A 26,158-nucleotide genomic window follows, 5' to 3' on the forward strand; every position below is an offset into this window, starting at 1 on the left:
GGCGACCCCAACCGTAAAATTATTTTCGTTTTGAATTTATCGCGCTTGAAGCCGTACTGGCTAGCGATCTGAACTGCTTGCGATTGCCTTGAAGACAAAGGCATTAAAGCGGAGACTCCTCCCCTATTAAGTTTATCGCGCCTGAAGCCAGATTAGGCTAGCGATTGGGAGTGATTGCAGCTGGCTTGATAGCAAAGATTTCTCTCTTTTTTAATTCATCGCGCCTGAAGCCGAATTTGGCTAGTGATTTGAAGAGCCTGCAGCTGGCTTATGTAGTCAACCAATGGAGCGCGATTCTTCGACTCGCAAGTATACTTCCCATATTTCTGATGGTCTTAGGCGACCCCTGGCAAATCGTCATTCGACCCCCAGCGGGGTCCCGACCCACAGGTTGAGAACCGCTGCCCTAATCCAACCATCTCTCTCTCTCTCTCTCTCTTTCATCTATCATCTATCTATCATCCATCTATCTCTCTATGTGTCTCTCTGTGTTTCTCTCCCTCGTCTCTCCCTCTCTCATCTTTGGGGAATAGTTGATCACAAATTGAACATAAAGTGGCAGTTTGTCAAGTGATTAATGCAACTCTAGTTTCCAAACCACCTCCAGTAATTCTTCCATCTTAGTTTACACTGATTAGGTCTCCTCTCAAGTACTATGCCCAGTTCTGAATACCACGTTTTTGGAGGTTTTTGATAATTTTAACAGGTTCAGCAGAGGGCAGGCATGATGAAGTAAACTTGGTTTAGCAATAGCAGAACATGCATGACAAGACAGAGAGAGAGAAAGAGAGAGAGGGAAGGAGGGAGAGGGAGGGAGGGAAAGAGAGAGAGAGAGGGAGAGGGAGAGGGAGAGAGAGAAGTGCAGCCCTATATTAGGTCTCCCCATTGCTCCTCATCCCTATTTTTTTCTCAGAGTTTCAATTTTGAATTATGTATGTCTTATAACAACATAATTAAACAAATTAGAATACTTTTTCCAGCAGAAGAAAGTTCTGATTTGCCAGAAGGACGTAGAGCAGCATTAGAGAACTTAGAATTTTTTGGTCTTTTAATGACCCCATAATCCCTTAAATCAGGGTGGAGTCAATTAATATAGTTATTATATACTTATGCTTATATATATGCTTATATATTGTATTGTTATTTCATGCTTATGCTTATATATACTGTGTGACAAAATAAATAAATAAGTAAGTAAGTAAGTAAGTAAGTAAGTAAGTAAGTAAGTAAGTAAGTAAATAAATAAATAAATAAATAAATAAATAAATAAATATTGATTCTGATATTAGCTTTTAATAATAGGGGTTTTTTTTCTCTCTCAAATTGTTCTCAGGTGGAAGAAGCATTAAGCGAAGCTGATTTTCAGCTCAAGCTAGACCTGCTTTTTACCGACAGTGAACAACAGTGAGTACTATGCCTTTTTTAAGGCAAAGTGTTATTCTCTTGCAACCAAGAGAGCAAAGAATCTGAAGGTGTTTTAAAATTAGGAATTAAGTGTTCCCCGAATGTCCGCAGTCTGCTTAAACAAATGCATGTTTGTATTCGGTATGCACAAAGCAGTTTTTTTTTAATTTGCATTTATATCCCGCCCTTCTCCAAAGACTCAGGGCGGCTTACACTATGTTAAGCAATAGTCTTCATCCATTTGTATATTATATACAAAGTCAACTTTTATTGCCCCCCCCAACAATCTGGGTCCTCATTTTACCTACCTTATAAAGGATGGAAGGCTGAGTCAACCTTGGGCCTGGTGGGACTTGAACTTGCAGTAATTGCAAGCAGCTGTGTTAATGAAAGACAGACTTAGTTCACTAAGCCACCAGAGGCCCCAGTTACTGGATACTGAGGAAAGAATCATGAAAAGAACATAGAGGGACAATCTGGCTGGGGAATTCTGGGAGTTGAAGTCCTCCAGGCTTAAAGTTGCCAAGGTTGGAGACCCCTGCTGTAGATAATCCCCTCTGTTCCATCAGCTTCCTGATGATTCGGTGAAAAGCACGATCAAATAAAGATCACCACTTTTTTATGGTTTAGCTTCCTCTTAACAAGAGCAATTTAGGATCATAATCTAGTATATGTTGACAGTTTCCAGTAAAATGGCACTGTTGGAAGAGAAGGAGAAGAATTAGGGGAGAGAAGGACAAGGAGGGAAACAAGCAGAGGATGGGGAGAAGGTGGAAGAGGACAGGGAGAAAAAGGGGGAGAAGGAGGAGGAGGAGAATTAAGGGGGAGAAGGACAAGAAGGAGAACAAGCAGAGGAAGGGGAGAAGGAGGAAGAGGACAGGAAGAAAAAAGGGGAGAAGGAAAACGAGAAAAATTAGGGGGGGAGAAGGACAAGGAGAACAAGCAGAGGAAGGGCACCTGCGTGCCTATCGTCCCTGTCCTAATATTCCTTTTTACTTACTCTTTTCATGTATCCAAATTATGTTTACACTTTTACCTGTTATCTTATATATGATTGACAAAAAGAAATAAAAGAAATAAAAATAAATAAAAAGCAGACGGAGGAAGAGGACAGGGAGAAAAAGGAGGAGAAGGAGAAGAAGGAGGACAAGGAGGGGAAGAGTGGGAGTGAGAAGGAGGAGGATAAGAAGAGGGGGAGAAGGAGAAGAAGGATGACAGGGAGAGGAAGAGGAAGAATGAAGAGAAGGAGGACAAGAGGAGGAAGGGGAGAAGAAGAAAGAGACAAGAACAAGGAGGGAATAGGGGAGAAGGAGAAGTGCACAAAGGAAATGGAAAGGAAAAGAAAAGATGACTGAAGGAACAGTAGAAGGCAAACCATCTGAGGATTCTCAGGGCAGTATCAAGAAATTGACCCTGTTGTTGCCATAATTACACTGTAGAGAGCTGAGCTGCAACCTCAGAAGTATGACTCACTGCTCAGAGAATAACAGCCCAGGATCAAAATTCCGCTCACGCCTGAAGCTCTGCAGCAGCAACCGTGTCGCAGAGCAAAGCCAACGTCTCTTTTTTTTTTCTCAACTCTTCCATCCTCTCCTTCCAGGCTGAGAGACGTCCTGACCATCCCGGTAATCAGCAGCCGCACATTGGGGCTCCACTTCCACCCCAGGCAAGGCCTACATCACCATGTCCCTGTCATGTTTGACTACTTCCACCTGTCGGCAGTCACGGTTACTCTGCATGCTTCTCTGGTGGCTTTAAACCAGCCCCTCCTCAGGTATGGTGAACCTTCAAATTTTCCTAAAGAGACAATGCAAGAGGGCTTTGCAAATCCTTCCGAAGTTACGTGCATCCTTTGTCATGTCCCACTCCTCCTCTGACGGCCGGGTCTGGGAAGTCTATCAAGCGTGGCCACGAAGCCTCTGCAGCTTTGCCAAATTCCTGTCAGAGTTCTCAGGGCAGGCAGGAATCCAAGGTGTGACTTCAGCAACCAGATGAGACTTTGCCTGACTCAAGGAATGCCAAAAAGCAGATCCTTTATATAGGCCATGGGGTGTGGCTCCATGACTGAGTCCCTAGGGAGATAGGGCGGTATAAAAATATGAATAAATAAATAAATAAATAAAAATGACTCAGCACTTATCCAGGCCTGCCCCTCCCTTCCTTTTGCTGACGTCGCCTCTCCATTCTCCGAAAGCGGGGGTCTGTCCACGTTTTGTCCTCCTGCTCAGCTGCCGGCAATTCTAGCTCGTGGCTGGCTTTGTGCTCACACGATGTAGGGAGGTTTGTTTGCTCAGTCTGTCTGGGCATGGTGCCAGGGCTGGGGGCTGGAGGCATGTCAGGCCATTCTTCTTCACTATCAGTCTCTGGCTCAGATAGCAGGAGATGGGAGGGGCCCGGCTGAGGAGAGGAGGGTGGGCGAGGCACAACACTCTTCCCTGATAAATCGGCTCTCTTCAACTCCTTAAATCAGACACGTCTTGATTTCGATATCCAAAGCAAAGTAAAGTGGCCTTGCCCTGGAGCCCATAATGGAAAGAACTGGGAAGAGCTTTTTTTAAAAAAAAAAAAGTGGGAAAGATAAACCTGGAAAAATACATGGCTGTTTTAATGATTTGAAGAGAGGTCCTTTGCATGCCTACAAATCATTTTTTGTTGTGACCCAGGCCCGAGTAGGTAGTAGGAAGCTGAGTTAGTGTAAAAACGAACAAACTTTATTGGAACAGCTGAGAATTCTCAGTGTAGTCCAATTAAATTAAAGCAAATTCCTCCCAACACAATTCCTCAGTCCTATCACCAACCTTGGTCCAATTAGGCAAACTGCCAAAGGCCTTTCTTGGCAAAAGTTCAGAAGACACCGATACGAAACAAATGCAACAAAACAAGGCTATCAATGTTGTTTTCCGGCAAAGAGCCCAAATGCTGTTGCTGGTCTTTTAAGCCTTATGGGAGGGGCCAATCATCTCTTGGCCCTACTCCCGAGTCGTCCTCTTTGTTTGAGCTGCTCTTGCCTTCTGGCAAATCTTCTCATGCATGCATTAGGAACAGGCTCCTCCTGTTCCTCTGTCTCACTACTGTTAGCCTCTGGAGGCTCTGGAGTCTGCAGATCACTCCCCGATGACCCTGGCTCCACCTCTGCCTCCGATGCAGAGCCCTCATCTGGGCCTTCCCCAGCCTCTAGGACTGGGCCATGTTCTTCCTCAGCCTCATCACTGCCAGCTCTGCAGGCTGCTGGCGGACCACAACATTTTTGACGGACTGGCCCAGCCCTGAACATTAATTTTGCAGTCCTAGGCTGCATAAACAGAGGCTGCATAAACCAAAAATCACGTGAAGTGCCAATACTACCTTATAAGGGCTTTCTATGTCCACACTTGGAATATGGCATCCTGTTTTGGTTGCCATGATGTAAAAAAAGATGTTGCGACTCTAGAAAGAGTGCAGAGAAGAGCAACAAAGTTGATTAGGGGACTGGAGGCTAAAACGTATGAAGAATGGTTGCAGGAACTGGGTATGTCTAGTTTAATGAAAAGAAGGACTAGGGGAGACATGATAGCAGTGTTCCAATATCTCAGGGGTTGCCACAGAGAAGAGGGAGTCAAACTATTCTCCAAAGCACCTGAGGGTAGAACAAGAAGCAATGGGTGGAAACTGATCAAGGAGAGAAGCAACCTAGAACTAAGGAGAAATTTCCTGACAGTTAGAACAATTAACCAATGGAACAGCTTGCCTCCATAAGTTGTGGGTGCTCTATTCCTGGAGGTTTTAAAGAAGAGATTCGACAGCCATTTGTCTGGAATGGTGTAAGGTTTCCTGCCTGAGCAGGGGGTTGGACTAGAAGACCTCCAAGGTGCTTTCCAACTCTGTTATTCTGTTATCTCCTGTTATTTTAATTTTCTGAACTGTCATCTAGTCATCTTTAGATGAGATGGGCAGCACATAAACCAAATATCTGAGGGGCTGCCACAAAGAAGAGGGAGTCAAACTATTCTCCAAAGCACCTGAGGATAGGACAAAGAAGCAATGGGTAGAAACTAATCAAGGAGAGAAGCACCTTAGAACTAAGGAGGAATTTCCTGACAGTGAGAACAATTAATAAGTGGAACGACTTGCCTGCAGAAGTTGTGAATGCTCCAACACTGGAAGTTTTTAAGAAGATGTTGGATACCCATTTGTCTGAAATTTGTTTTTTTTGTTTGTTGTTGTTTTTGTTTTTTACATTTATACCCCGCCCTTCTCCGAAGACTCAGGGCGGCTTACAGTGTATAAGGCAATAGTCTCATTCTATTTGTATATTTTTACAAAGTCAACTTATTGCCCCCCCAACAATCTGGGTCCTCATTTTACCTACCTTATAAAGGATGGAAGGCTGAGTCAACCTTGGGCCGGGCTCGAACCTGCAGTAATTGCAGGCTACTGTGTTCTTAATAACAGGCTTTTACCAGCGTGAGCTAAACCGGCCCCTAGGTGTAGGGTTTCCAGCCTATGCAGGGGGTTGGACTAGAAGACCTCCAAGATCCCTTCCAACTCTGTTATTCTATTTTAGTCAAATAAATAAAATAAAACGGTGGGCTTTGCTCCCTTTTTTATACACAGTAAGTTCCCCTGCCAGTTTTTGTTAGGTGTGGTTTTTCTTGGTGATTCCTTGAGCAAGGAATTGAATCATGGGTCTAGCTACAGATGTTCTCCTTTGTGGGATATTTCTCAGTTTCTGCTTCTTCCTAAATAGCTTCACAGGCATATAAAAATAACCAATTATTCCTCGCGCAGAAAGGAAATGAGGGAGATTTTGATTGTAAAAAAAAAAAAAAAAATATTCGTACCTTCCTGAGCTTTCCACATCTTCTCTTTTTGTTTAGTTTTGTTCGTCCCGGAAGATCTTCCTGGCTTGGTAGAGGCAACTTGGATACGGGACCAGATTTAACTGGGATGTCGCTAGAAAACCTGGTTTTCGGAGCAGGCTACTGCAGACCAACAACTTCGGAGGTAAAAAGCTATGTTGTTTGGAGATGTGGATGACGCTCCAAGGTGAACTTGATATCTTGTAGAAAGGGCTGCCAAGCTGTCAATGAATTGCATTTCTTAAAATTTACAGTAGTCGTCAATTTACAACTATTTGTTTTTTTGTTGTTGTTTTTTAAAATTTATTTCTCATAAACATGTCTTAAATGTACAGTCTCTTATCCATTGTTAATTATACATATTCTCTTTTAACTTTCAAATTAGTTCATTCTTCATCCTAAAAAAATTGAGTATACTCGGGGTTGCTCTTCTATCATTCCATCTCCCTTATTTCACAGCAATCCTTCTTCTCCTTCTCCTTTCTTTCCCTTTCCTCCCTTCCTCTATCCTCATCTGCTTTCTTCTTTCCTCCTCTCCTTCCCCTCCTCTCCTTCCCCTTCCTTTCCCCCACTCTGCTCTTCTTCCTCCCTTTCTAACCTTCTCTCCTACTCTTATTTCCCCTCCCTTTTTTCTTCTCCTTTTCCCTTTCTTCTGTTCCTCTCTCTCCTTCCTCTCTTCACCCCTCCTATCTATCCCTCTACTCCTTTTTCCATTCTCTCTCCATTGTTGTATTCATTTTCAATTCGATATTTACCAAAGTGGTATCCGAGCAACCCTGGTTTTCTATTTATATACACTTCCTTTTCAAATTGAAACAACGACAATGATTTGATTAGTGACATTTCAAAGTTACAGTGGCACTAAAAAAGTGACTTATGACCATTTTTCACTTATGACCATGGCAATATCCCCATGGTCACGTAATTAAAATTAATATGCTTGGCAACTGGCATATACTTATGATGGTTGCAGAGACCTGGGGGTGTGTGATCCCCTTTTGGGGGGACAAGCAAATTCAACAAAGAAACCAAATTCACTTAGCAACTATGTTATTAATTTAATGACTACACTGATTTACTTAACAGCTGTGGCAAGAAGGATCATAAAAAAACTCACTTGGAAACTGTCTCACTTAGCAACAGAAATTTTAGGCTCAGTTGTGGTCATAAATCGAGGACTATCTAGGGTTATTATGCTTTCCTGTTCTCACTGATGAAACTCGGCGATTGAATCAATATCTTTTGTTGTATTGATTGAGTTGAAGATTGTTGCTATTTAATTCTCGAGGGATGAATTGCTTGCTATTCACTTAGCCAAAATATTTGAATATGCAAAGCCTATCCAACTTACAAGGCCAAATTATTTTTGGGGTACATTCAAGATTTCCTCAATAGATGTTAACAGTTGACCCTGCCACTTATTCTTTTAATATAATTTGTTCAGGAAATATTTATTCTTATGACTTTTATTTCTTTTATCAAAAGCCCTCGTGGCGCAGTGGTTAGAATGCAGTATTGCAGGCTAATTCTGCCCAGTGCCAGCAGTTCAATCCTGATCGACTCCAGGTTGACTCAGCTTTCCATCCTTCCGATGTTGATAAAATGAGGACCCTGATTTTTGCGGGCAATAAGCTGACTCTTTAAAATGCTTAGAGAGGGCTATAAAGTACTGTGAAGTGGTATATAAGTCTAAGTGTTATTTATTTAGTGTGTGGCATACAGTGCCAGGGAAATCTACACATGATAGACGCACGATGGAATCCCAACAGCCTGGAAGGCTACTTCATTCTGTTTAGCACTTATATGTGTATCCTTGCTGCATGCAGTGGCGCAGTGATTAGAGTGCAGTACTGCAGTCTACTTCTGCTGACTGCTGGCTGACTGCAATTTGGCAGTTCGAATCTCACCAGGCTCAAGGTTGACTCAGCCTTCCATCCCTCCGAGGTGGGTAAAATGAGGACCCAGATTGTTGGGGGCAATAGGCTGACTCTGTAAACCACTTAGAGAGGGCTGTAAAAGCAGTGTGAAGCAGTATATAAGTCTAAGTGCTATTGCTATTGTGAGAGATGAACTAGCTTTACACCAGCTAACTGGTGGCTTTCAGGTTTCTGGCTCTTCCAAACTCTTCTGCTGGTTTTTCCTCACCTTACTCCATGTTGCGTTGTCTCGCATCCAGCCAGGTCCAGCACTGACTCGTATTTTCACCTGTATTCCGCTTCGTTAGCAGTTGGACAAAGAAAAAAGAGGTGGGTGGAATGGAATGCAAGGTTGGGAAAATGGCATTTAAGCATCATCGGTTCCCATGAGACGTTGCTCTCATCTCGAGGACACCCCGAGCAGATGTCCCACAGTGGTCGGTTGTGGTTCCCATAACAAAAATGAACAGAAGCGTTTGATGGAGGTAATGGACTATGGGCTGCCCACGGGGAAAAGGGGAATGAACTATATGTGCTTTTGCTCAGGAAGCCTAGAGCTGGTTTTGCTTCTTCTGTGCCAATGCGGTTTATTCAGTAATGTTTATACTCTTGGTAAAATAATGCCCAGGAGTTTTTTTTTTTTTTTTCTGGATTCACCAATGGGACAGTTCACAACTAGGTTCCGCTCTCTGTACAAACAAACACAGCTGGGGTTTTCCTACCAAAGTGGTACCCATTTATGTACTCACAATATTGCATGCTTTCAAACTGCTGGGTGTACAGGAGCTAAGGATCGAGTGATGGGAGCTCACTCCATTTCACAGAGCCGGGCTTGAACCGCCAGAGTGCAGACCATTTCTGGTTGACGATTCCAGCGTCGTTAATCTTCTGCGCCACTGTGTTTCCTTGATGTCACCTTATCTCCCCATACATACACATACACTGTCTACCTGTCACTATTGTTCCGATTTAATTAATGTTTTTCCACTGCTCAGAAATCAATCGACATTTTTCAAATTTCCCCTTGGATGCTAAAAAACCCCCCACATCATTTGGAATTGGACTGCAGATTCTTAATAGATTAACAGAGTTGGAAGGGACCTTGCAGGTCATCTAGTCCAACCCTCTGCTCAAGCAGGACACCCTACACCATTTCTGACAAATGGCAGTCCAGTCTCCTCTTGAAAGCCTCCAGTGATGAAGCTCCCATAACTTCCAAAGGCAACCTGTTCCATTGGTTGATTATTCTCTCTATCAGACAGTTCCTTCTCATTTCTAGGTTGAATCTCACCTTTTTTTTAAAAAAAAAAAAATTATTTGCATTTATATCCCACCCTTCTCCGAAGACTCAGGGCGGCTTACACTATGTCAAGCAAGTCTTCATCCATTTGTCTATTATATACAAAGTCAACTTATTGTCCCCAACAATCTGGGTCCTCATTTTACCTACCTTATAAAGGATGGAAGGCTGAGTCAACCTTGGGCCTGGTGGGGCTTGAACCTGCAGTAATTGCAAGCAGCTGCTGTTAATAACAGACTGTTTTACCAGTCTGAGCCACAGAGGACCTTGGTCAGTTTCCATCCATTATTCCTTATCTGGCCTTCAGGTGCTTTGGAAAATAGCTTGACCCTTTCTGTGGCAGCCCCTCAAATATTGGAAGACTGCTTTCATGTTACTCCGGTCCTTCTTTTCACTAGATTAGACAAACCCAATTCCTACAACTGTTCTTCATATGTTTTAGCCTCCCACCCCTTAATCATTTTTGTTGCTCTTCTCTGCACTCTTTCTAGAAGTCAACATCTGTCTTTATATTGAGGTGACCAAAACCGGGTGCGGTATTCCAAAGTATTGCCATTGTAAGGTTCACTTATTAATGTGTTTAAGCTCATAAATGCCAAAGAAGAGACTTAAACAGAGGCTTGAGTAAAATAGCATTTAATCTTGATCAAGCTTAAATTGTTAGTTGTTCCACACACATAAGAAGATAATTGCAAGGAAGACTACGAACTCATGAGAGAAAGCAATGTCCTCTTATACCAAAAAAGGTCTTTGAGGTATCTTTAGGAATGTCATAAACCATCAACTCTGGCATCTGCATATCCTGGAATCTGGTTTGTGTATCCCCTGAAATAGGATAGGGCCTCTTAATGGGGCATCATTTAGCGCTATCTCTTTCCCGATCGTCTACTTGGCTATTTGGACCCCTGATGTAGAGGGAACTTCAAACATGAGAATCGTCATGAGAATCATTCTCAGGCAGAATGGGGAGTTTGACAGGTGCCAGATACTTTCAGGATGAGATCCCAATAACAATCCAGGAAGTTAGTCAAATGTGACATCTTTGTGTTATAACTTCAAAGAGCATAATATATGTCAGTGTGGCATGTTTGTCTTATGTCAGTGCCACAGGAAACAGATATTTACAGCATGCAGGTATATCTCTTCCCTTACATTCCTAATTCTAGTATTTCAGTATCTCTCTTCCCTTACACTAGTGTGTTATGCCTTGCCCGCCCTCCTCTCCACAGCCGGGCCCCTCCCATCTCCTGCTATCTAAGCCAGAGTCTGATAATGAAGAAGAACAGCCTGGCATGCCTCCAGCCCCCAGCCCTGGCACCATGCCTGGACAGATTGAGCAAACAAACCTCCCTCCTATAGCGTGTGAGCACAAAGCCAGCCATGTGCTAGAATTGCCGGCAGCAGACCAGGAGGACGTAAAGACACAGTGGATGGATCCCCGCTTCCAGAGAATGGAGAGGTGACATCAGCAAAAGGAAGGGAGGGGCTGAGTCATGGAGCCACACTCCATGGCCTATATAAAGGATCTGCTTTTTGGCATTCCTTGAGTCAGGAAAAGTCTTAACTTGGATTGCTGAAGTCACACCTTGGATTCCTGCCTGCCCTGAGAACTCTGACAGGAATTTGGCAAAGCTGCAGTGGCTTTGTGGCCACGCTTGATACAGACTTCCCAGACCCGGCCGTCGGAGGAGGAGTGGGACACGACACAGTGGTTCTCAACCTTTATAGTGCTGCGACCCCTTTAATATAATTCCCCACGATGTGGCAACCCCAACCGTAAAATTATTTTCGTTCATAGGCCTAAGTATTTCCTAAGATTTCATCGCAGTGATAGACAGCGATCTCAGTGTGCCTCAGCAGCCACAGAAGGGGGGGAAAAGCGGCAAACTGTTTTTTTTTAATTTATTGCACCTGAAGCCATATTGGCTAACGATCTGAACTGCTTGCGATTGCCTTGAGGATGGAGGCATTAAAGTGGAGACTCCTCCCCTATTAAGTTTATCGCACCTGAAGCCAGATTAGGCTAGTGATTGGGAGTGATTGCAGCTGGCTTGAGAGGGAGACATCAGAGCAAAGATTTCTCTCTTTTTTAATTCATTGCGCCTGAAGCCGAATTCGGCTACCGATTTAAAGAGCCTGCAGCTGGCTTGTGGAGTCAACCATTGGAACATGATTCTTCGACTTGCAAGTATACTTCCCATATTTCCGATGGTCTTAGGCGACCCCTGGCAAATTGTCATTCGACCCCCAATGGGGTCATGACCCACAGGTTGAGAACTGCTGCCTTACACCATATTAAGGCTTTCTGAAGCAGTACTAATACTTGAAGTGTTTTTTATTCTATCCCTCTGTTAATGTTGCCTAGGATTGCATTGGCTTTTTTTTTGACTTCGGCCACACCTTGCTGGCTCATATTTAAGCGACTGTCCAGTAGGACTCTAAGATCCCTCTCACAGTTACTGGCATTGAGCCACATTCGACTTAGTCTGTACCTGTACAGGTTTTTTTTTCTTGCCTAAATGTAGAATCTTACTTTTCCGTACATTGAATTTCCATTTTGTTAGAATAGGGCCCAGTGTTCAAGGCTGCCAAGATCCATCTGGATTTTGAGCCTATCTTCTAGAGTGTTGGCTATTCCTATATCTCCATGCTTTTCCTAGCCAAAACATGCAATTTAAGGACAGGCTGACTCCTCTCCTCAAAGTTTAATAGCAAGGAAATGCTACATGGAACAGATGGCAGAAAGAACAAGGTGTTTTTGTCAGAAGACGTTGCCTTTCCCCGCAAAGACTGGGTTTCCTTGACAGCCCTACTACATTTGAAAAGTGTCAGCCATCCAAGTAATGATGACAGGCCAACTTTTTGATCTCCCCAGATCCTGGGCCCGATTTATTTAATTTCTTTTGCCTGGTGGAGATGGGTTCAGCTGTTGTGTCTCGCCCAATCTCACCACAGCCGGGGCCTGCTTATCTGCTTCCGAACACGGAAGAAGAAATACCTCCAGCCCCCAGCCCTGGCTCCATGCCCAGACAGGCTGAAGAAGAAGAAATACCTCCAGCCCCCAGCTTTGGCTCCATGCCCAGGCAAACGGAGCAACTAGACCCCTCCCCCTCCTCCACAGCATGTGAGCCTGAGGAAGGTTTATTACCAACAGCTGCCGACTAGAGTGACCCTCGTGTCAGAAGACTTGATAGGTGGAGGCAACAGAAGGAAGGGAGGGGCAGGCCTGGATAAGTGCTGAGTCATGGAGCCACACCCCATGGCCTAAAGGATCTGCTTTCTGGCATTCTCTGAGTCAGGCAAAGTCTAAACATATCTTGCTGAAGTCACTTTCTGGTCTCCTGCCTGCCTTGAGGACTTTGCTAGGACTTTGGCAGAGCTGCAGAGGCACACCTGATTCGGATTTCCCTGACCCGGCCGTCAGCAGAGGAGTGGGACACGACATCAGCAGAAATTCAGTGTTGCTTTTCAGTTAGCCAAAATGGTGTGGGTTACAGAGATAATTGAGGTAATGAGCTTCATTCTCAAAGGCAGATAACTCCCCAAATTGATATTTATTACCATTTCGCTCTCTTTCCCTTCTCCCACAGTCTGATGATGATTCAGATCCAGTTCTCCGTTTCTGTTTCGGAGGGGGAGGAAAAAAATGCTAAATGCAATTGATGGGCTTGGAGGTATCAGTGCTAGAAAGCAGAAAAAAAGAATACAAGATCCTATTTATTCCCTGAATCCATATTACCTTCCCTCCTTTCACTTTTCCATAGGCTGCAAAAAAATAATTTGTAATGTGAGGGCGAAAGGTAACATAGCTTATTATATTTGCGGGAGAGAAATTATACTTGGTTGTAGAGAGGGGTAAGCCAAATATGTCTTCTGTATCAATATTTCTCAACAGTCTTGATATTCTGACACACAGCACGTGTAAGGCCCAACCTCTCCCCCTTATTCAAGAAAGTAAAGACTCTTGAGACTTGGTATTTCCAAAGGAACCTTTTATTGAAAAGGGGTGATAGCAGGACAGAATCAAAGCAGGCTCTGAAGTCCCTCAGGCCAGTAGGTTAAAGGAAATTAGGAACCCTTCCCAACAGTCCGCTGTGGATTCATCCAATCTGCAAGTGTGAAGATATTCTTATACCGGCCACCCTGAGAAAGTGATAAGAGAATTTTCTCAGGGTCATCCTCTGCCAGCTTGCAAGCGATACAATCCGCATGGCTCTCCCTCCCCTTATATTCCCCAAGAGGTGAGAAATTTCCAGGCATCTAATGCGCCAGGCAATGGTTATAAATCAGGTGAAAGGTTATACAAGAAGGCAAGGCAGGATATAGGATACATAGAAAGGAAAATAGAAAGTAAACGTATCAAAAACTAAATCCTCCCCCTTCCTCTGAAGAATGGCAGATACACAATTCTGACAGCATGCAAACTACAACGTACCACACAAGCAACCACCACACAAATACTAACCCTACCATACATTTTATTGAATGTGCATCCAGATGTCAGACTGATGAGATTAGCCCTGGATCAGGGGTGTCAAACTCAAGATCTAGAGGCTGGATACGGGCCACAGGGTTTTTAGAACTGGCCCACGGGGCTGCCCTGGAAGCAGTGAAGGGCTGGCGCGTGGTGCCTCTGCCAGAGAAAACAGAGCTCGGGAGGGCCACACGGGGCCCTTCTGAGCTCCATTTTTGCTGGCAGAGCACTCGGGCCACCACAGGTGCCCCCAGCATGAGTAATGTCGAGCTGGCCATGCCTACCCCATGCCCACCCTGGTCAAACACCACCCTGATGTGTCCCTCAATGAAATTGAGTTTGACACCCCTTGCTCTAGATCTGGGGTCTCCAACCTTGGCAACTTTAAGACTTGTGGACTTCAGCTTCCAGAATTCCTCAGCCAGCTTTGCTGGCTGAGGAACCCTGGGAGTTGAAGTCCACAAATCTTAAAGTTGCCAAGGTTGGAGACCCCTCCTCTAGATGGTCAAATAAGAATTGTAGGTCACTGAAAATCAATTGATGGTTCATCTTGCAGCTGCCCAACTAAAACCACACAACTGCAAAGGTGTTTTGACAATCAGCTTGATACTTCAAAACAATAAAATCCCCACTGTGGCTGTCCTTTGTAAAGGAGATGGCTTTCTAGACCGCACTCCCGGCCCGATAATTTCTCTCCTTTGATTCTGCTCAGAGGAGCCCAGACTGCCACTGTCTCCTGCAGACATCAAAGGGATTTTTTTTTAAAAAAACAAAATCATTTCTTGCACTTGACCTCTTTGCACTTGGCAGAATAATTAAATGTCAGCTTTGTAAGGCTGAAAGGAGTCCAGTTACTTGCTGAGTGATTTTTGTACAGGCACCCTGGCCTTATTTTGTTTTATTTGATTTTATTCTCCCAGTCCAGTGAGGTGCTCTGAATGCATACTGCATTCAGGGACTTAGAAGATAATCCCTCCTTCCCTTCCCTTCCTCCCTTTCTTTCTTTCTTCCTTCCATCCATCCATCCTTCCTCCCTCCCTCCCACCCTCTCTTCCTCTTTCATCTTCTTCCTTCCTTCTTTCCCTCCTTCCTTCCTTCCTTTCCTCCCTTCCTTCCCTCCTTCCTCTTTCTCACATCTCTCCCTCCTTCCTTCCTTTCTTCTTTCCTCCTCTCCCTCCCTCCCTCCCTCCCTCCCACTCCCTCTCCCTCTCCACATCTCTTGTCCCTCCCCTTTCCATATTCCTCTCCCCCCTCTCCCCCCTCTCTTTTCCTCTCCATGTTGCTCTCCCTTTTCAAATACCAAAAGAAAGAGTCTTAAATGTTTTAAAAATCATTATTGTCCCAAATAATTGCAAGGCGTATATTTCCACAAGAAGGATACAAAAGCTACTTTTGTATCAAGCTTTGCAAAATTGCCCTAAAACTAATTTCCAATATTTCTTTTTTTAAAAAAATCTATCCCTTAATGTAGTAAAGACTCTTTTCAACTGGTAGTGGTATATATTTTAAAGATAAAATGTTTGATTGCTAAATTATTCCCTAATAATTTCAACATCCCTGTTGAAAAGGATGCTGGGACTCTAGAAAGAGTACAGAGAAGAGAAGAGAAGAGAAGGGAAGGGAAGGGAAGGGAAGGGAAGGGAGGGGAGGGGAGGGGAGAGGAGAGGAGAGGAGAGGAGAGGAGAGGAGAGGAGAGGAGAGGAGAGGAGAGAAGAGAAGAGAAGAGAAGAGAAGAGAAGAGAAGAGAAGAGAAGAGAAGAGAAGAGAAGAGAAGAGAAGAGAAGAGAGAGAGAGAGAGAGAAGAGCCTTCTCAGCTGAGGAGGAGGTTTAACCGTAGGTGCCTCATTCCACTGGCATACTCAAGTCCCCAGTTTACCCCAGTTTTTGGGGTAAAATTGGGGACCTCGGCTTATACTCGGATCGGCTTATATTCGAGTATATACGGTAATCAGTGGAACGACTTGCCTCCAGAAGTTGTAGGTGCTCCAATACTGAAGATTTTAAAGAAGAGATTGGATAATCATTTATCTGAAATGGTATAGGGTTTCCCGACTGAGCAAGGGGTTGGACTGGAAGACCTCCGAAGTCCCTTCCAACTGTGTTATTCTGTTAAACAGTACTAGTCGTAATGCTTGCACTGGATTTTCAAGAGACTCTTGTTTCTATTTCTTTAATGCCTCATTTGAAATGTTCTGTTGCTGTCTTAAAGGACGGTCGAAGAGTTACAGGGAGATCCGAGTTACTTATATTCCCTAATCTAAAACAAAAACAAAAACAGGGAAATGATATAAATCTTGCTGACCGAGAAATGAAAGTCATAGGCACAGTGGTTTGCTTATAAATGACAAGCACTTTATGTTCCCTTTCTGTGCCTAAAGCAAGCCACTATTATTTTCTGAAATAATGATAGGTCTTAGATATTCATTTCCACCCCCTACAGGTTTAAGAATAAGGAAGAGTTATTGAGTCAACGAAACGCAGAGGCTTTTTTTTTTTTTTTATTGTTTGTTTCCAGAGACCAAATCTTCTCCTACGAATCACAACTTTCTTCCTCGTTATTCAGGCTCAATCTTTGCATTCCTAAAGAATTAGGTTACAGGCACGCTTGGGGAATCCTGGGAATTGAAGTCCATACATCTTGAAGTTGCCAAGGTTGAGAAACAGTGCTCTAAGCATCGGATGAGTTGTGAGTTGCGGCTTGTAATAACTTCTGCCTTTGGATAAAAACACAGAATACAGAATGACAGAGTTGGAAGGGACCTTGAAGGTTGTTGTGCCTCGCCCGCTCCCCTCTCCACAGCCGGGCCCCTCCCATCTCCTGCTATCTCAGCCAGAGACTGACAGTGAAGAATGGCCTGGCATGCCTCCAGCCCCCAGCCCTGGCACCATGCCCAGACAGACTGAGCAAACAAACCTCTCTCCTATAGCATGTGCATCTGAAGCCAGCCATGAGCTAGAATTGCCGGCAGCTGAGCAGGAAGACGAAAGGTGGGCTGATCCTCACTTCCGGAGAATGGAGAGGCGACGTCAGCAAAAGGAAGGGAAGGGCAGGCCTGGATAAGTGCTGAGTCATGGAGCCACACCCGATGGCATATATAAAGGGTCTGCTTTTTGGCATTCCTTGAGTCAGGCAAAGTCTCATCTGGTTGCTGAAGTCACACTTTGGATTCCTGCCTGCCCTGAGAACTCTGACAGGAATTTGGCAAAGCTGCAAAGGCTTTGTGGCCACGCTTGATACAGACTTCCCAGACCGGCCGTCAGAGGAGGAGTGGGACACGACAAAGGTCTTCAACACTCTGTTCAAGCAGGAGACCATATACTGTTTCAGAAAAGTATCTAGGGGTGCAGATAACTAACAATCTGACTAAACTGGTCTCTCCACATGTCATCTTTAGTAAAGCATGCAAACCAACATCTGCATTTCCTGTGGTGGACGAGGAGAGCACATCTTTCTCCTTCTGTCCTGGCCACTTTTTACAGAGGCACAATTGAAAGCATTTTAACAAATTGCATCCCTGTTTGGTTTGGTGGCAGCAGCACCTCAGATAGAAAGTCCATACAGAGAGTGGTGAGGACAGCAGAGAAGTTTATAGGAAGCTCATTTCCCATTATTCAGGATGCTGCTTATAAGCACTATGTGCTTAGAGCTCAAAGTATTGTTAGAGACCCCACACACCCACTTTACGGTCTGTTTCTGTTGCTGCCCTTGGAGGCAAAGGTGGTATTCACTTACCTTCACTAATAAGAGCGCGCTCACTCGCTTCGCTCATGCGTGACACCTCCGCACATGCACAGGATCTCCTGCGCATATGCAGAGCATCAAAAACAGGATGTGATGATGTCTGGGCAGGTGGGCCGAGCCTCCTGCAGCTACCGCTACTGGTTCACCTGAATCGGATAGAACCGGCTGAACACTACCACTGCTCTGGGAGGAGGTTTTGAAGTATTTCTAGCAGGACAACCAGATTCAGCTTTGGTTGCAGCTTTGTTCTCTATGCCATGCATCTGGTAAACTCACAAGATTCATTTTTCTCACTGTGTACATGTATACATCTGAACCAGACTGTGTTGTTTCTCTGTGTCATATAATGTACGTGGGTATATGCAAAATTTTGTATTATTTAGTTTTGATTTTGTCATGGTTATATAGTGTAGATTGGAGGTGGTGACCCTTTGAGAGCTGTATGCAATGAAATTTCATTTTAATGTATGCCGATTAATGTACTATCAAAGTGACAATAAATTTATTCCCTTCTCTTCCCTTCCCTTCCCTTCTCTTCCCTTCCCTTCCCTTCCCTTCCATTATATTCTTCTCTTCTCTTCTTCTCTTCCATTATACTCTTCTCTTCTCTTCTCTTCTCTTCTCTTCTCTTCTCTTCTCTTCTCTTCTCTTCTCTTCTCTCCTCTCCTCTCCTCTCCTCTCCTCTCCTCTCCTCTCCTTCTATTCTATTCTATTCTATTCTATTCTATTCTATTCTATTCTATTCTATTCTATTCTATTCTATTCAGTGGTAGGATTCAGCCAGTTCACATTTCGGGAGAACTGGTTGTTAACTTTCTGAGCAGTTTGGCAAACTGGTTGTTGGAAGAAATCATTAGGGCAGAGAACTGGTTGTTAAATTACTTGAATCCCGCCACTGATTCTATTCTATTCTATTCTATTCTATTCTATTCTATTCTATTCTATTCTAAAATGTCCAATCCCTTCTTAAAAAATTCCAGTAATGGAACACCCAAAACATCCAGAGTAAAGCCATTCCACTGATTAATTGTTCTCATTGACAGAAAACTTTTCCATAATCCTGAGTTGGATCTCCCTTTGATAACTTCTACCTGATACTGATAACTTCTACCTGATACTTCTTGGCTTGACCTCAGGTATTTTGGAGAATAGGTGACCCTCATCTTCTCTGTGACAGCCTCTAAAATATTGGAAGACTACTATCATGTCACTCTTAGTCAGTGGTGAAATCATTTTATTTTTTTTACTACTGGTGCCATGGGCGTGGTTTGGTGGGCATGGTGTTGCTTGGCGTGCATGGCTTGGTGCAATCTCCATTACTGCTGTAAGTTGAGGAGTACTGGTAAGAAACATTTTGGACACGTACCTTTTCCATAATTTTCTTCCTGAACATTTCCCCCCTACCCTTTATCTCTTTGGGGATTTTCCCATAACAAAACATGCTGGAGAACAACATCCATGCAGGTAGAAAACTCAGTGCAATGAGCTACCAAGAAAGGCTTATCTGCTTCATGGTTCGTAAAATTTCATTGGCCTTGCTTGTAAATTATTTTAAGGCTGTTCATTGAAGTAGGTATAAGACATAAGGTGCCTGCAGGAGCCGTTAAGCAACTATCAGGACAAAAATAGGAGTGGGAATGTTAATCTCCATTGCATCAGCTATCTGGATAATTTTGATGGCTGGCGGTGAATTGTAGAAAATGGGAATGGTTTGCTTTAGCAAAAGTGAAGAATGCTTATTATTGCTGATCAAATAAAATAAAATAAAAAGTCCTGGAGGAAAACTTGTGGAAGCACATATTTTGCATCAGTTTCTCAAGCAAGAAAATAGAATTTATGGGTACTTAAAAAAATACGCCGAATTTTAAATTCATGTAGAACTATCACAACTTCTCCTTCCTTCCTTCCTTCCTTCCTTCCTTCCTTCCTTCCTTCCTTCCTTCCTTCCTTCCTTCCTTCCTTCCTTCCTTCCTTCCTTCCTTCCTTTCCTTTCCTTTCCTTTCCTTTCCTTCCTTTCCTTCCTTCCTTCCACTTAGGTTGATGCACACAAAGGGTTTAGAAATGCCAAAACTGTACTCTTGAGGCTACAGCAAAATGACTCAAAATATACACTATAATTGTGTACCTTGGGAAAACAAGAACACAAATGGAAAATTGAACAAGAGTACTACACACCAGGGAACTGAAAGCACACGTGAAACCATACAAAGTTTCATGGTGATATTATTCTATGTTGTTTGTAAAATAACAAACCTGAATAATTTTGTGCTGAATTAAGGAGCAACGTTGGTGGCAGAAAAAGCTAACAAAGCTTATAACAAGCAAATAACTCATTCTTATTCTAAAAAGGAAGAGGTCAAGTACCTGTTAATATAAAACAGGAACGTTAGCGTGGCTCTGCTAGATCAGAACCATGGTCTATCTCAGGAGTCTGCAACCTGCAGCTCTGGAGCCCCATGTGTCTCTTTCATCCCTGTGCTGCGACTCCCTGTTGCTCAAAAATATGCGTCACAAGTGCCAATGTGAGACACCTGCTGGCACACGATTTATTGAGGTTTTTAACCCATCTTTTTTTTTCCCCCGGAGTTCAAACTGTTTTTGTTGCATGCAGAAACAAAACTTTGTTTTCTCTGCAGCAGTTCATTGATTTCATAAATGCAACACACTATATAGTTTTTTTTTATACATAGCATAAAGGTAAAAAAAATGATATATGCAGTGTTATCTTCATTTTAGACGTCAGAAGGGTTCTGTGGCTCCCTGGTGTTTTTTTTTTCTGTGGGAAACGGGTCCAAATGGCAGGAAATCCTAAAGCAGTCTCTTGGTTGTCCAATCTCTTCTTAAAAGCCTCCACCGTTGGAGCAGAGTGGCAGTGTGTAAGATGCAAGCAGGAGCAGTAAAGCCCTCAATGACACAACCAAGTAACTGTCATTAGGACATAGAATAATGAAGTTGGAAGATCCCTTCAATCTCCTACTCAAGCAGGAGAGTTTATCGCATTTCAGACAAAAGACTGTCTAGGTTCTTCTTAAAAGCCTCCAGTTTTGGAGCACCCACAACCTCTGCAGACAAGTCACTCCACTGGTTTATTGTTCTAACTGTCGGGAAATTTCTCCTTAGTTCTAAATTGGTTCTCCTTGATTACTTTCCATCCATTGCTTCTTGTTCTGCCTTCTGGTGCTTTGGAGAATAAGTTGACCCTGTCTTCTCTGTGGCAGCCCCTCAAATATTGGAACACTCCTATCATGTCTTCTGCTTGAGGCTATTCACAAGTGATTCTTGTTGCTTGTACTGACCAAGAAGGATTAAAATTGTCTCCAGACTAGCAACTTTACTTTTGTTTCATGTTTTCAAACAATAATGAGATTCTTGGGCTGTCATAGTGGCATCTTCATGGTATCTTCCTTCAAGCAATTCACTTATAAATGAAGGCCATTCATTTCAATCTTCAAATCAAGACTATTTGACTTGAGGTGATGATAACTGTGCTAGAACTAGCAATTCTCCTTCTGACTATTTTCTGGACCAGTGAATTTAATTTCATGTTCTGTGATGTGTCCAAAACCCAGCAACCAGAGGCAAAAGTAAACCAAACCAAACCAAAACAAAGACAGAAAAATAGATGCAAATGCAATACAGTAGTTTAGGAGATAGAACTAAGAATTTTCCATGAGCTATGCCTTGGACTAACCAATATATACAGGTGTACTTCTGTGTTAATGATACAAATTATATTATATTAGCTTATCATGGAACGGGAAGGGATTTTTTTCCCGTTTTCAATTTTACTTACAGTGTTGTAGATTTATTGGGAATCAGAAACTCTTGAGGATCAACTGAAAATCATCTAGCAAATCTTAATCTTTCTGTATGTCAGAGGCTAAGACAGTTACCCTTCCGTGAAACCTGATAGCTGCTTGGGCTTAGAACAAAATAAATCAATTGTCATCAAGGGAATCATAAAATAACTCCTCACACCCTTCATTTTCCATCCTCAGTTATCTTAATTTGGCAGCAGGTCCCAAACACAAGCAAATGACATAGACTTATATTTGTCTTCCTAAGTTAGCAACTGCACTGTAAACATATTGCTTTATTGCCCAGTCCCTTCTAAGAGTAGGAATCAGAGGTGGGTTTCAGCTGGTTCTGACCAGTTCTGGAGAACCGGTAGCAGAAATTTTGAGTAGTTCGGAGAACCAGTTGTAAAAATTCTGACTGGCTTTCCCCCATCTATTCTCTGCCTCCCAAGTCCCAGCTGATTGGGGTGGGGGGGATGGGGATTTTGCAGTATTCTTCCCCTGGAATGGGGAGGGAATAAAGATTTTACAGTATCCTTTGCCTGCCACGCCCACCAAGCCATGCCATGCCATGCCCACAAAGCCACACCCGCAGAACCGGTAGTAAAAAAATGTAAAACTTACCACTGGAAGGAATGTATGGAAAACTATCTAGGATTCTTCATAAAAAGATTCCAAGTGGTCCTAGTAATCTGAGACATTCTGATCCAGGGGTCTCCAATCTTGGCAACTTTAAGACTTGTGGACAAAGCTGGCTGAGGAACTCTGGGAGTTGAAGTCCACAAGTCTTAAAGTTGCCAAGGTTGGAGAGCCCTGTTCCGATCAGTCAGAATGTAGTGGTTGTAAGCATCTGAGGCTGCCAGTAAATTCTGAAGCCTTAAATCACAGGTGTCAAACTCACAGTTCTGACCTAGCCTTAGCTAGCAGAAGCAAGAAACAGACTCCTTGTCTCCTATCATATCACCCCCTAGCCCTTCTTTTCATTAAAGTAGACAGACCCAGTTCCTGCAACCGTTCTTCATGTGTTTTAGCCTCCAGTCCCCTAATCCTCTTCGTTGCTCTTCTCTGCACTCTTTCTAGAGTCTCAGCATCTTTTTTACATCGTGGCGACCAAAACTGGAAGCAGTATTCCAAGTGTGGCCTTACCAAGGCATTATAAAGTGGTAAACACTTCACGTGATCTTGATTCTATCCCTCTGTTTACGCAGTGTTTCCATCCCTTTCTTTTTTGCGGTAGCTCCTCCAAAATTGCTCGGGTTTTTGATTTCGTCTTCGTCCTTTTTCAAGCACACCCTGTTTCAAGAGTTGCTCCCAAGTTGATTGTGAACTTTTTACTTTAGAGGCACTTCCATTAATAATTTCCTCGAGGGCATTTGGAGACGTGGCAATCATGTCAGTGGCAAGGGCGGTTGGGGAAAATAATCACCTTCCCACACAATTGCTTGTCATTCACCAGGGTTAGGAATAGAAGCTGTGATCGCCTCCAAGCCTGAAAGAAATAAATGCAGGGACCAGCCTCAGCAGAGAAAAATGCCAGGCTGGTGGCGAAGCAAATAATCCTGGAAAAAAAGCTGGCATCTTTTATCACTGTCAGGGGGCTGCTCCGTATTTCCTCTCAAGTGATGGCTTGGCACGTTGTTTAAGTTTGCTGTGATGTTTTTATGAGTGTGTGTAAAATTGATGTTGCAAGCGGCATTCTTGTTTCACTTCCTCCTTCTCTACCAAAGGGATCTGAAATAGAGAGCTGGCATGGAAGCGATGGGACCTTTTTTTTTTCTGGAGAAATGAGCGGGGACCCTGTGCCCCACGTTGGTCTCCAGAATGGAACAGGTGCTCGGAAGAAGCATCTCCTTGCCTTGGCACCCACATTTTGGGGAAAAGAATGAGGATGGGGCAGGGGTGAAAAGCTCCCGTTTCCGGCTGGATTGCCTGATCGGTAGCGATGGCAGCGGGTGGTTTGGAGAACCGGTCGCAAAAATTCCTGCCCCCCCCCCTTATGCCCAGCTGAGCCATGCGATCATCAGAGATTTTTTTTTTTTACTTTTAAAAGCATTTTTTCTTCGGCTGAAAAAAATGCTTTTAAAAGTAAAAAAGAAAAAGCCTCTGATGATCGCACGGCTCAGCTGGGTTCATCAGAGCCTTTTAAAAGCATTTTTTTCTACAGGTAACAGGTCAGCCAATGAATAGGCATAGCAACTAAGTCAGCCATTGAGGACTGTTTGGAAACTGAAACATAGTATTTGTTTGTATGGGACTATAAGAGACAGCTTGGAGTCTGGGTGTGGCTTAGACTTGCTGAACTGTATATGAGAGTTGGTTTGGCCTCTGTAATGGGAGCCTCTGTACAATATATTAGCCTCTGAATCTCTCTACTCTGTAATGACTCGCTTCTATGAATATTGCTTCTGTGCCCCTGATTTCAACTCCTACCCTCACAACTAGACACAAGAACAGTTTCTTATCAAACGCCATCACTCTGCTAAACAAATCATTCCCTCAACACTGTCAAACTATTTACTAAATCTGTACTACTATTAATCTTCTCATCGTTCCCATCACCAATCTCTTTCCACTTATGACTATATGACTGTAACTTTGTTGCTTGCATCCTTATGTTTTACATTGATATTGTTTCCTGATTGCTTATTTTTACCCTATGACTATCATTAGGTGTTGTACCTTATGATTTTTGATGAAAGTATCTTTTCTTTTATGTACACTGAGAGCGTATGCACCAAAGACAAATTCCTTGTGTGTCCAATCACACTTGGCCAATAAAAAATTCTATTCTATTCTATTCTATTCTATTCTATTCTATTCTATTCTATTCTATTCTATTCTATTCTATTCTATTCTATTCTGTAAGCTGATTTCTGCTGTTTAGTATTTAGCTTCTTATGTATTTGAATCCTGCTGAAGTTCATTTACTTATGTATCTGATTGTGTGTGCTACAACTAACTCTGACATAGTTCACTTCTGGAATGCAGTCCTTGACCTATCTCTTGAGCGGATGGAAGTTGTGCACTTCTTCTTTTTTTTTTAAGTGGTTTTTTCATTAAGAAAAAAAAGAAGAAGAAGGAAAAAGTGTTGTGATGAAGAAATGAAGTAGACCAATTTGATTTAAAACAATCATTGATTGAGTCGCTGGAATCCGGCCAGTCTAATTTTTTTTTTCTCCCCGCCACTCTGCCACCAGCTTCTGTTAATACAGATGGGGAGATTTATAAGGCTTTGGGAAACAACTTGACACGTTCTGTTTTTTGGAGACTTCTGCCATCTGATTGCTTGATTTAGAAAATAAGCTAGAAAAGTGGGCAAGGATAGAAAGGAGCCAAACAGCTTTTAATACATTTTAGTTCAGGCTGGGAACAATAAGAAAGGTTATTTTGTCTGTCTGAAACATTTCCTGATGTTTGGGGTTAGAGAGTTAGAAAATATCAGAAAGTTAATTGTCTGTCTGCCTGCCTGTCTGTCTGTCTATTCTATCTCTCTCTCTCTCTCTCTCTCTCTCTCTCTCCATCCATCCATCCATCCATCATCTATCTATCTATCTATCTATCTATCTATCTATCTATCTATCTATCTATCTATCTATCTATCTATCTATCTGTCTTGTATCTATTTATTGTATCTCTCTCTCTCTTATTCTCTCAATCTCATTCTCTCTCGACCTGTCTCTCTGTCTCTCTCTCTTTCTCTCTCATTCACTCTCTCTCTCTCATTCTCTCTCCCTCTCACACACACACACATTCTCTCAATCTCATTCTCTCTCTCATTTGTGGTGTGACCGGAACAATCTGGAACTGAACACACTCAAAACCGTAGAAATAGTGGTAGACTTCAGGAGAAACCCTTCCATACTTTCACCTCTTACAAATATTAGACAAAACAGTATCAACAGTAGAGACCTTCAAATTTCTAGGTTCTACCATATCGAAAGATCTAAAATGGACAGCTAACATAGAAAACATCATCAAAAAAGCACAACAAAGAATGTTCCTTCTGCGCCAACTCAGAAAGCTCAAACTGCCCAAGGAGCTGCTGATCCAGTTCTACAGAGGAATTATTGAGTCTGTCATCTGCACCTCTATAACTGTCTGGTTTGGTTCTGCAACCCAACAAGACAGACACAGACTTCAGAGGATAATTAGAACTGCAGAAAAAATAATTGCTACCAACCTGCCTTCCATTGAGGACCTGTATACTGCACGAATCAAGAAGAGGGCCGTGAAAATATTTACAGACCCCTCACATCCAGGACATAAACTGTTTCAACTCCTACCCTCAAAACAACGCTATAGAGCACTGCACACCAGAACAACTAGACACAAGAACAGTTTTTTCCCGAAGGCCATCACTCTGCTAAACAACTAATTCTCTCAACACTGTCAAACTATTTACTAAATCTGCACTACTATTAATCTTCTCATCATTCCCATCACCCATCTCCTCCCACTTATGACTGTAACCTTGTTGCTTGTATCCTTAGGATTTATATTGATTGCTTCCTGATTGCTTATTTGCAGCCTATGACTATCATTAAGTGTTGTACCTTAATGATTCTTGACGAACGTATCTTTTCTTTTATGTACACTGAGAGCCTATGCACCAAAGACAAATTCCTTGTGTGTCCAATCACACTTGGCCAGTAAATTATTCTATTCTATTCTATTCTATTCTATTCTA

The 26,158-nt window shown here is 42.9% G+C and overlaps 1 protein-coding gene across 1 annotated transcript in view; it reads left to right on the top strand.

Annotated features, from left to right (window-relative positions):
* The window catches only part of FAM135B (family with sequence similarity 135 member B), a 125,736-nt gene that overhangs the window by 43,391 nt on the left and 56,187 nt on the right, over nucleotides 1-26,158 (top strand). The window contains exons 4-6 of the mRNA XM_058176263.1: nucleotides 1,334-1,404; nucleotides 3,005-3,178; nucleotides 6,261-6,387. Of these exons, the coding sequence (XP_058032246.1) occupies nucleotides 1,334-1,404; nucleotides 3,005-3,178; nucleotides 6,261-6,387 (372 nt within the window). The remainder of the gene's footprint in view (nucleotides 1-1,333; nucleotides 1,405-3,004; nucleotides 3,179-6,260; nucleotides 6,388-26,158) is intronic.

The sequence above is a fragment of the Ahaetulla prasina genome, chromosome 3 (genome assembly GCF_028640845.1).
Source record: "Ahaetulla prasina isolate Xishuangbanna chromosome 3, ASM2864084v1, whole genome shotgun sequence".
Taxonomy (NCBI): Eukaryota; Metazoa; Chordata; class Lepidosauria; order Squamata; family Colubridae; genus Ahaetulla; species Ahaetulla prasina.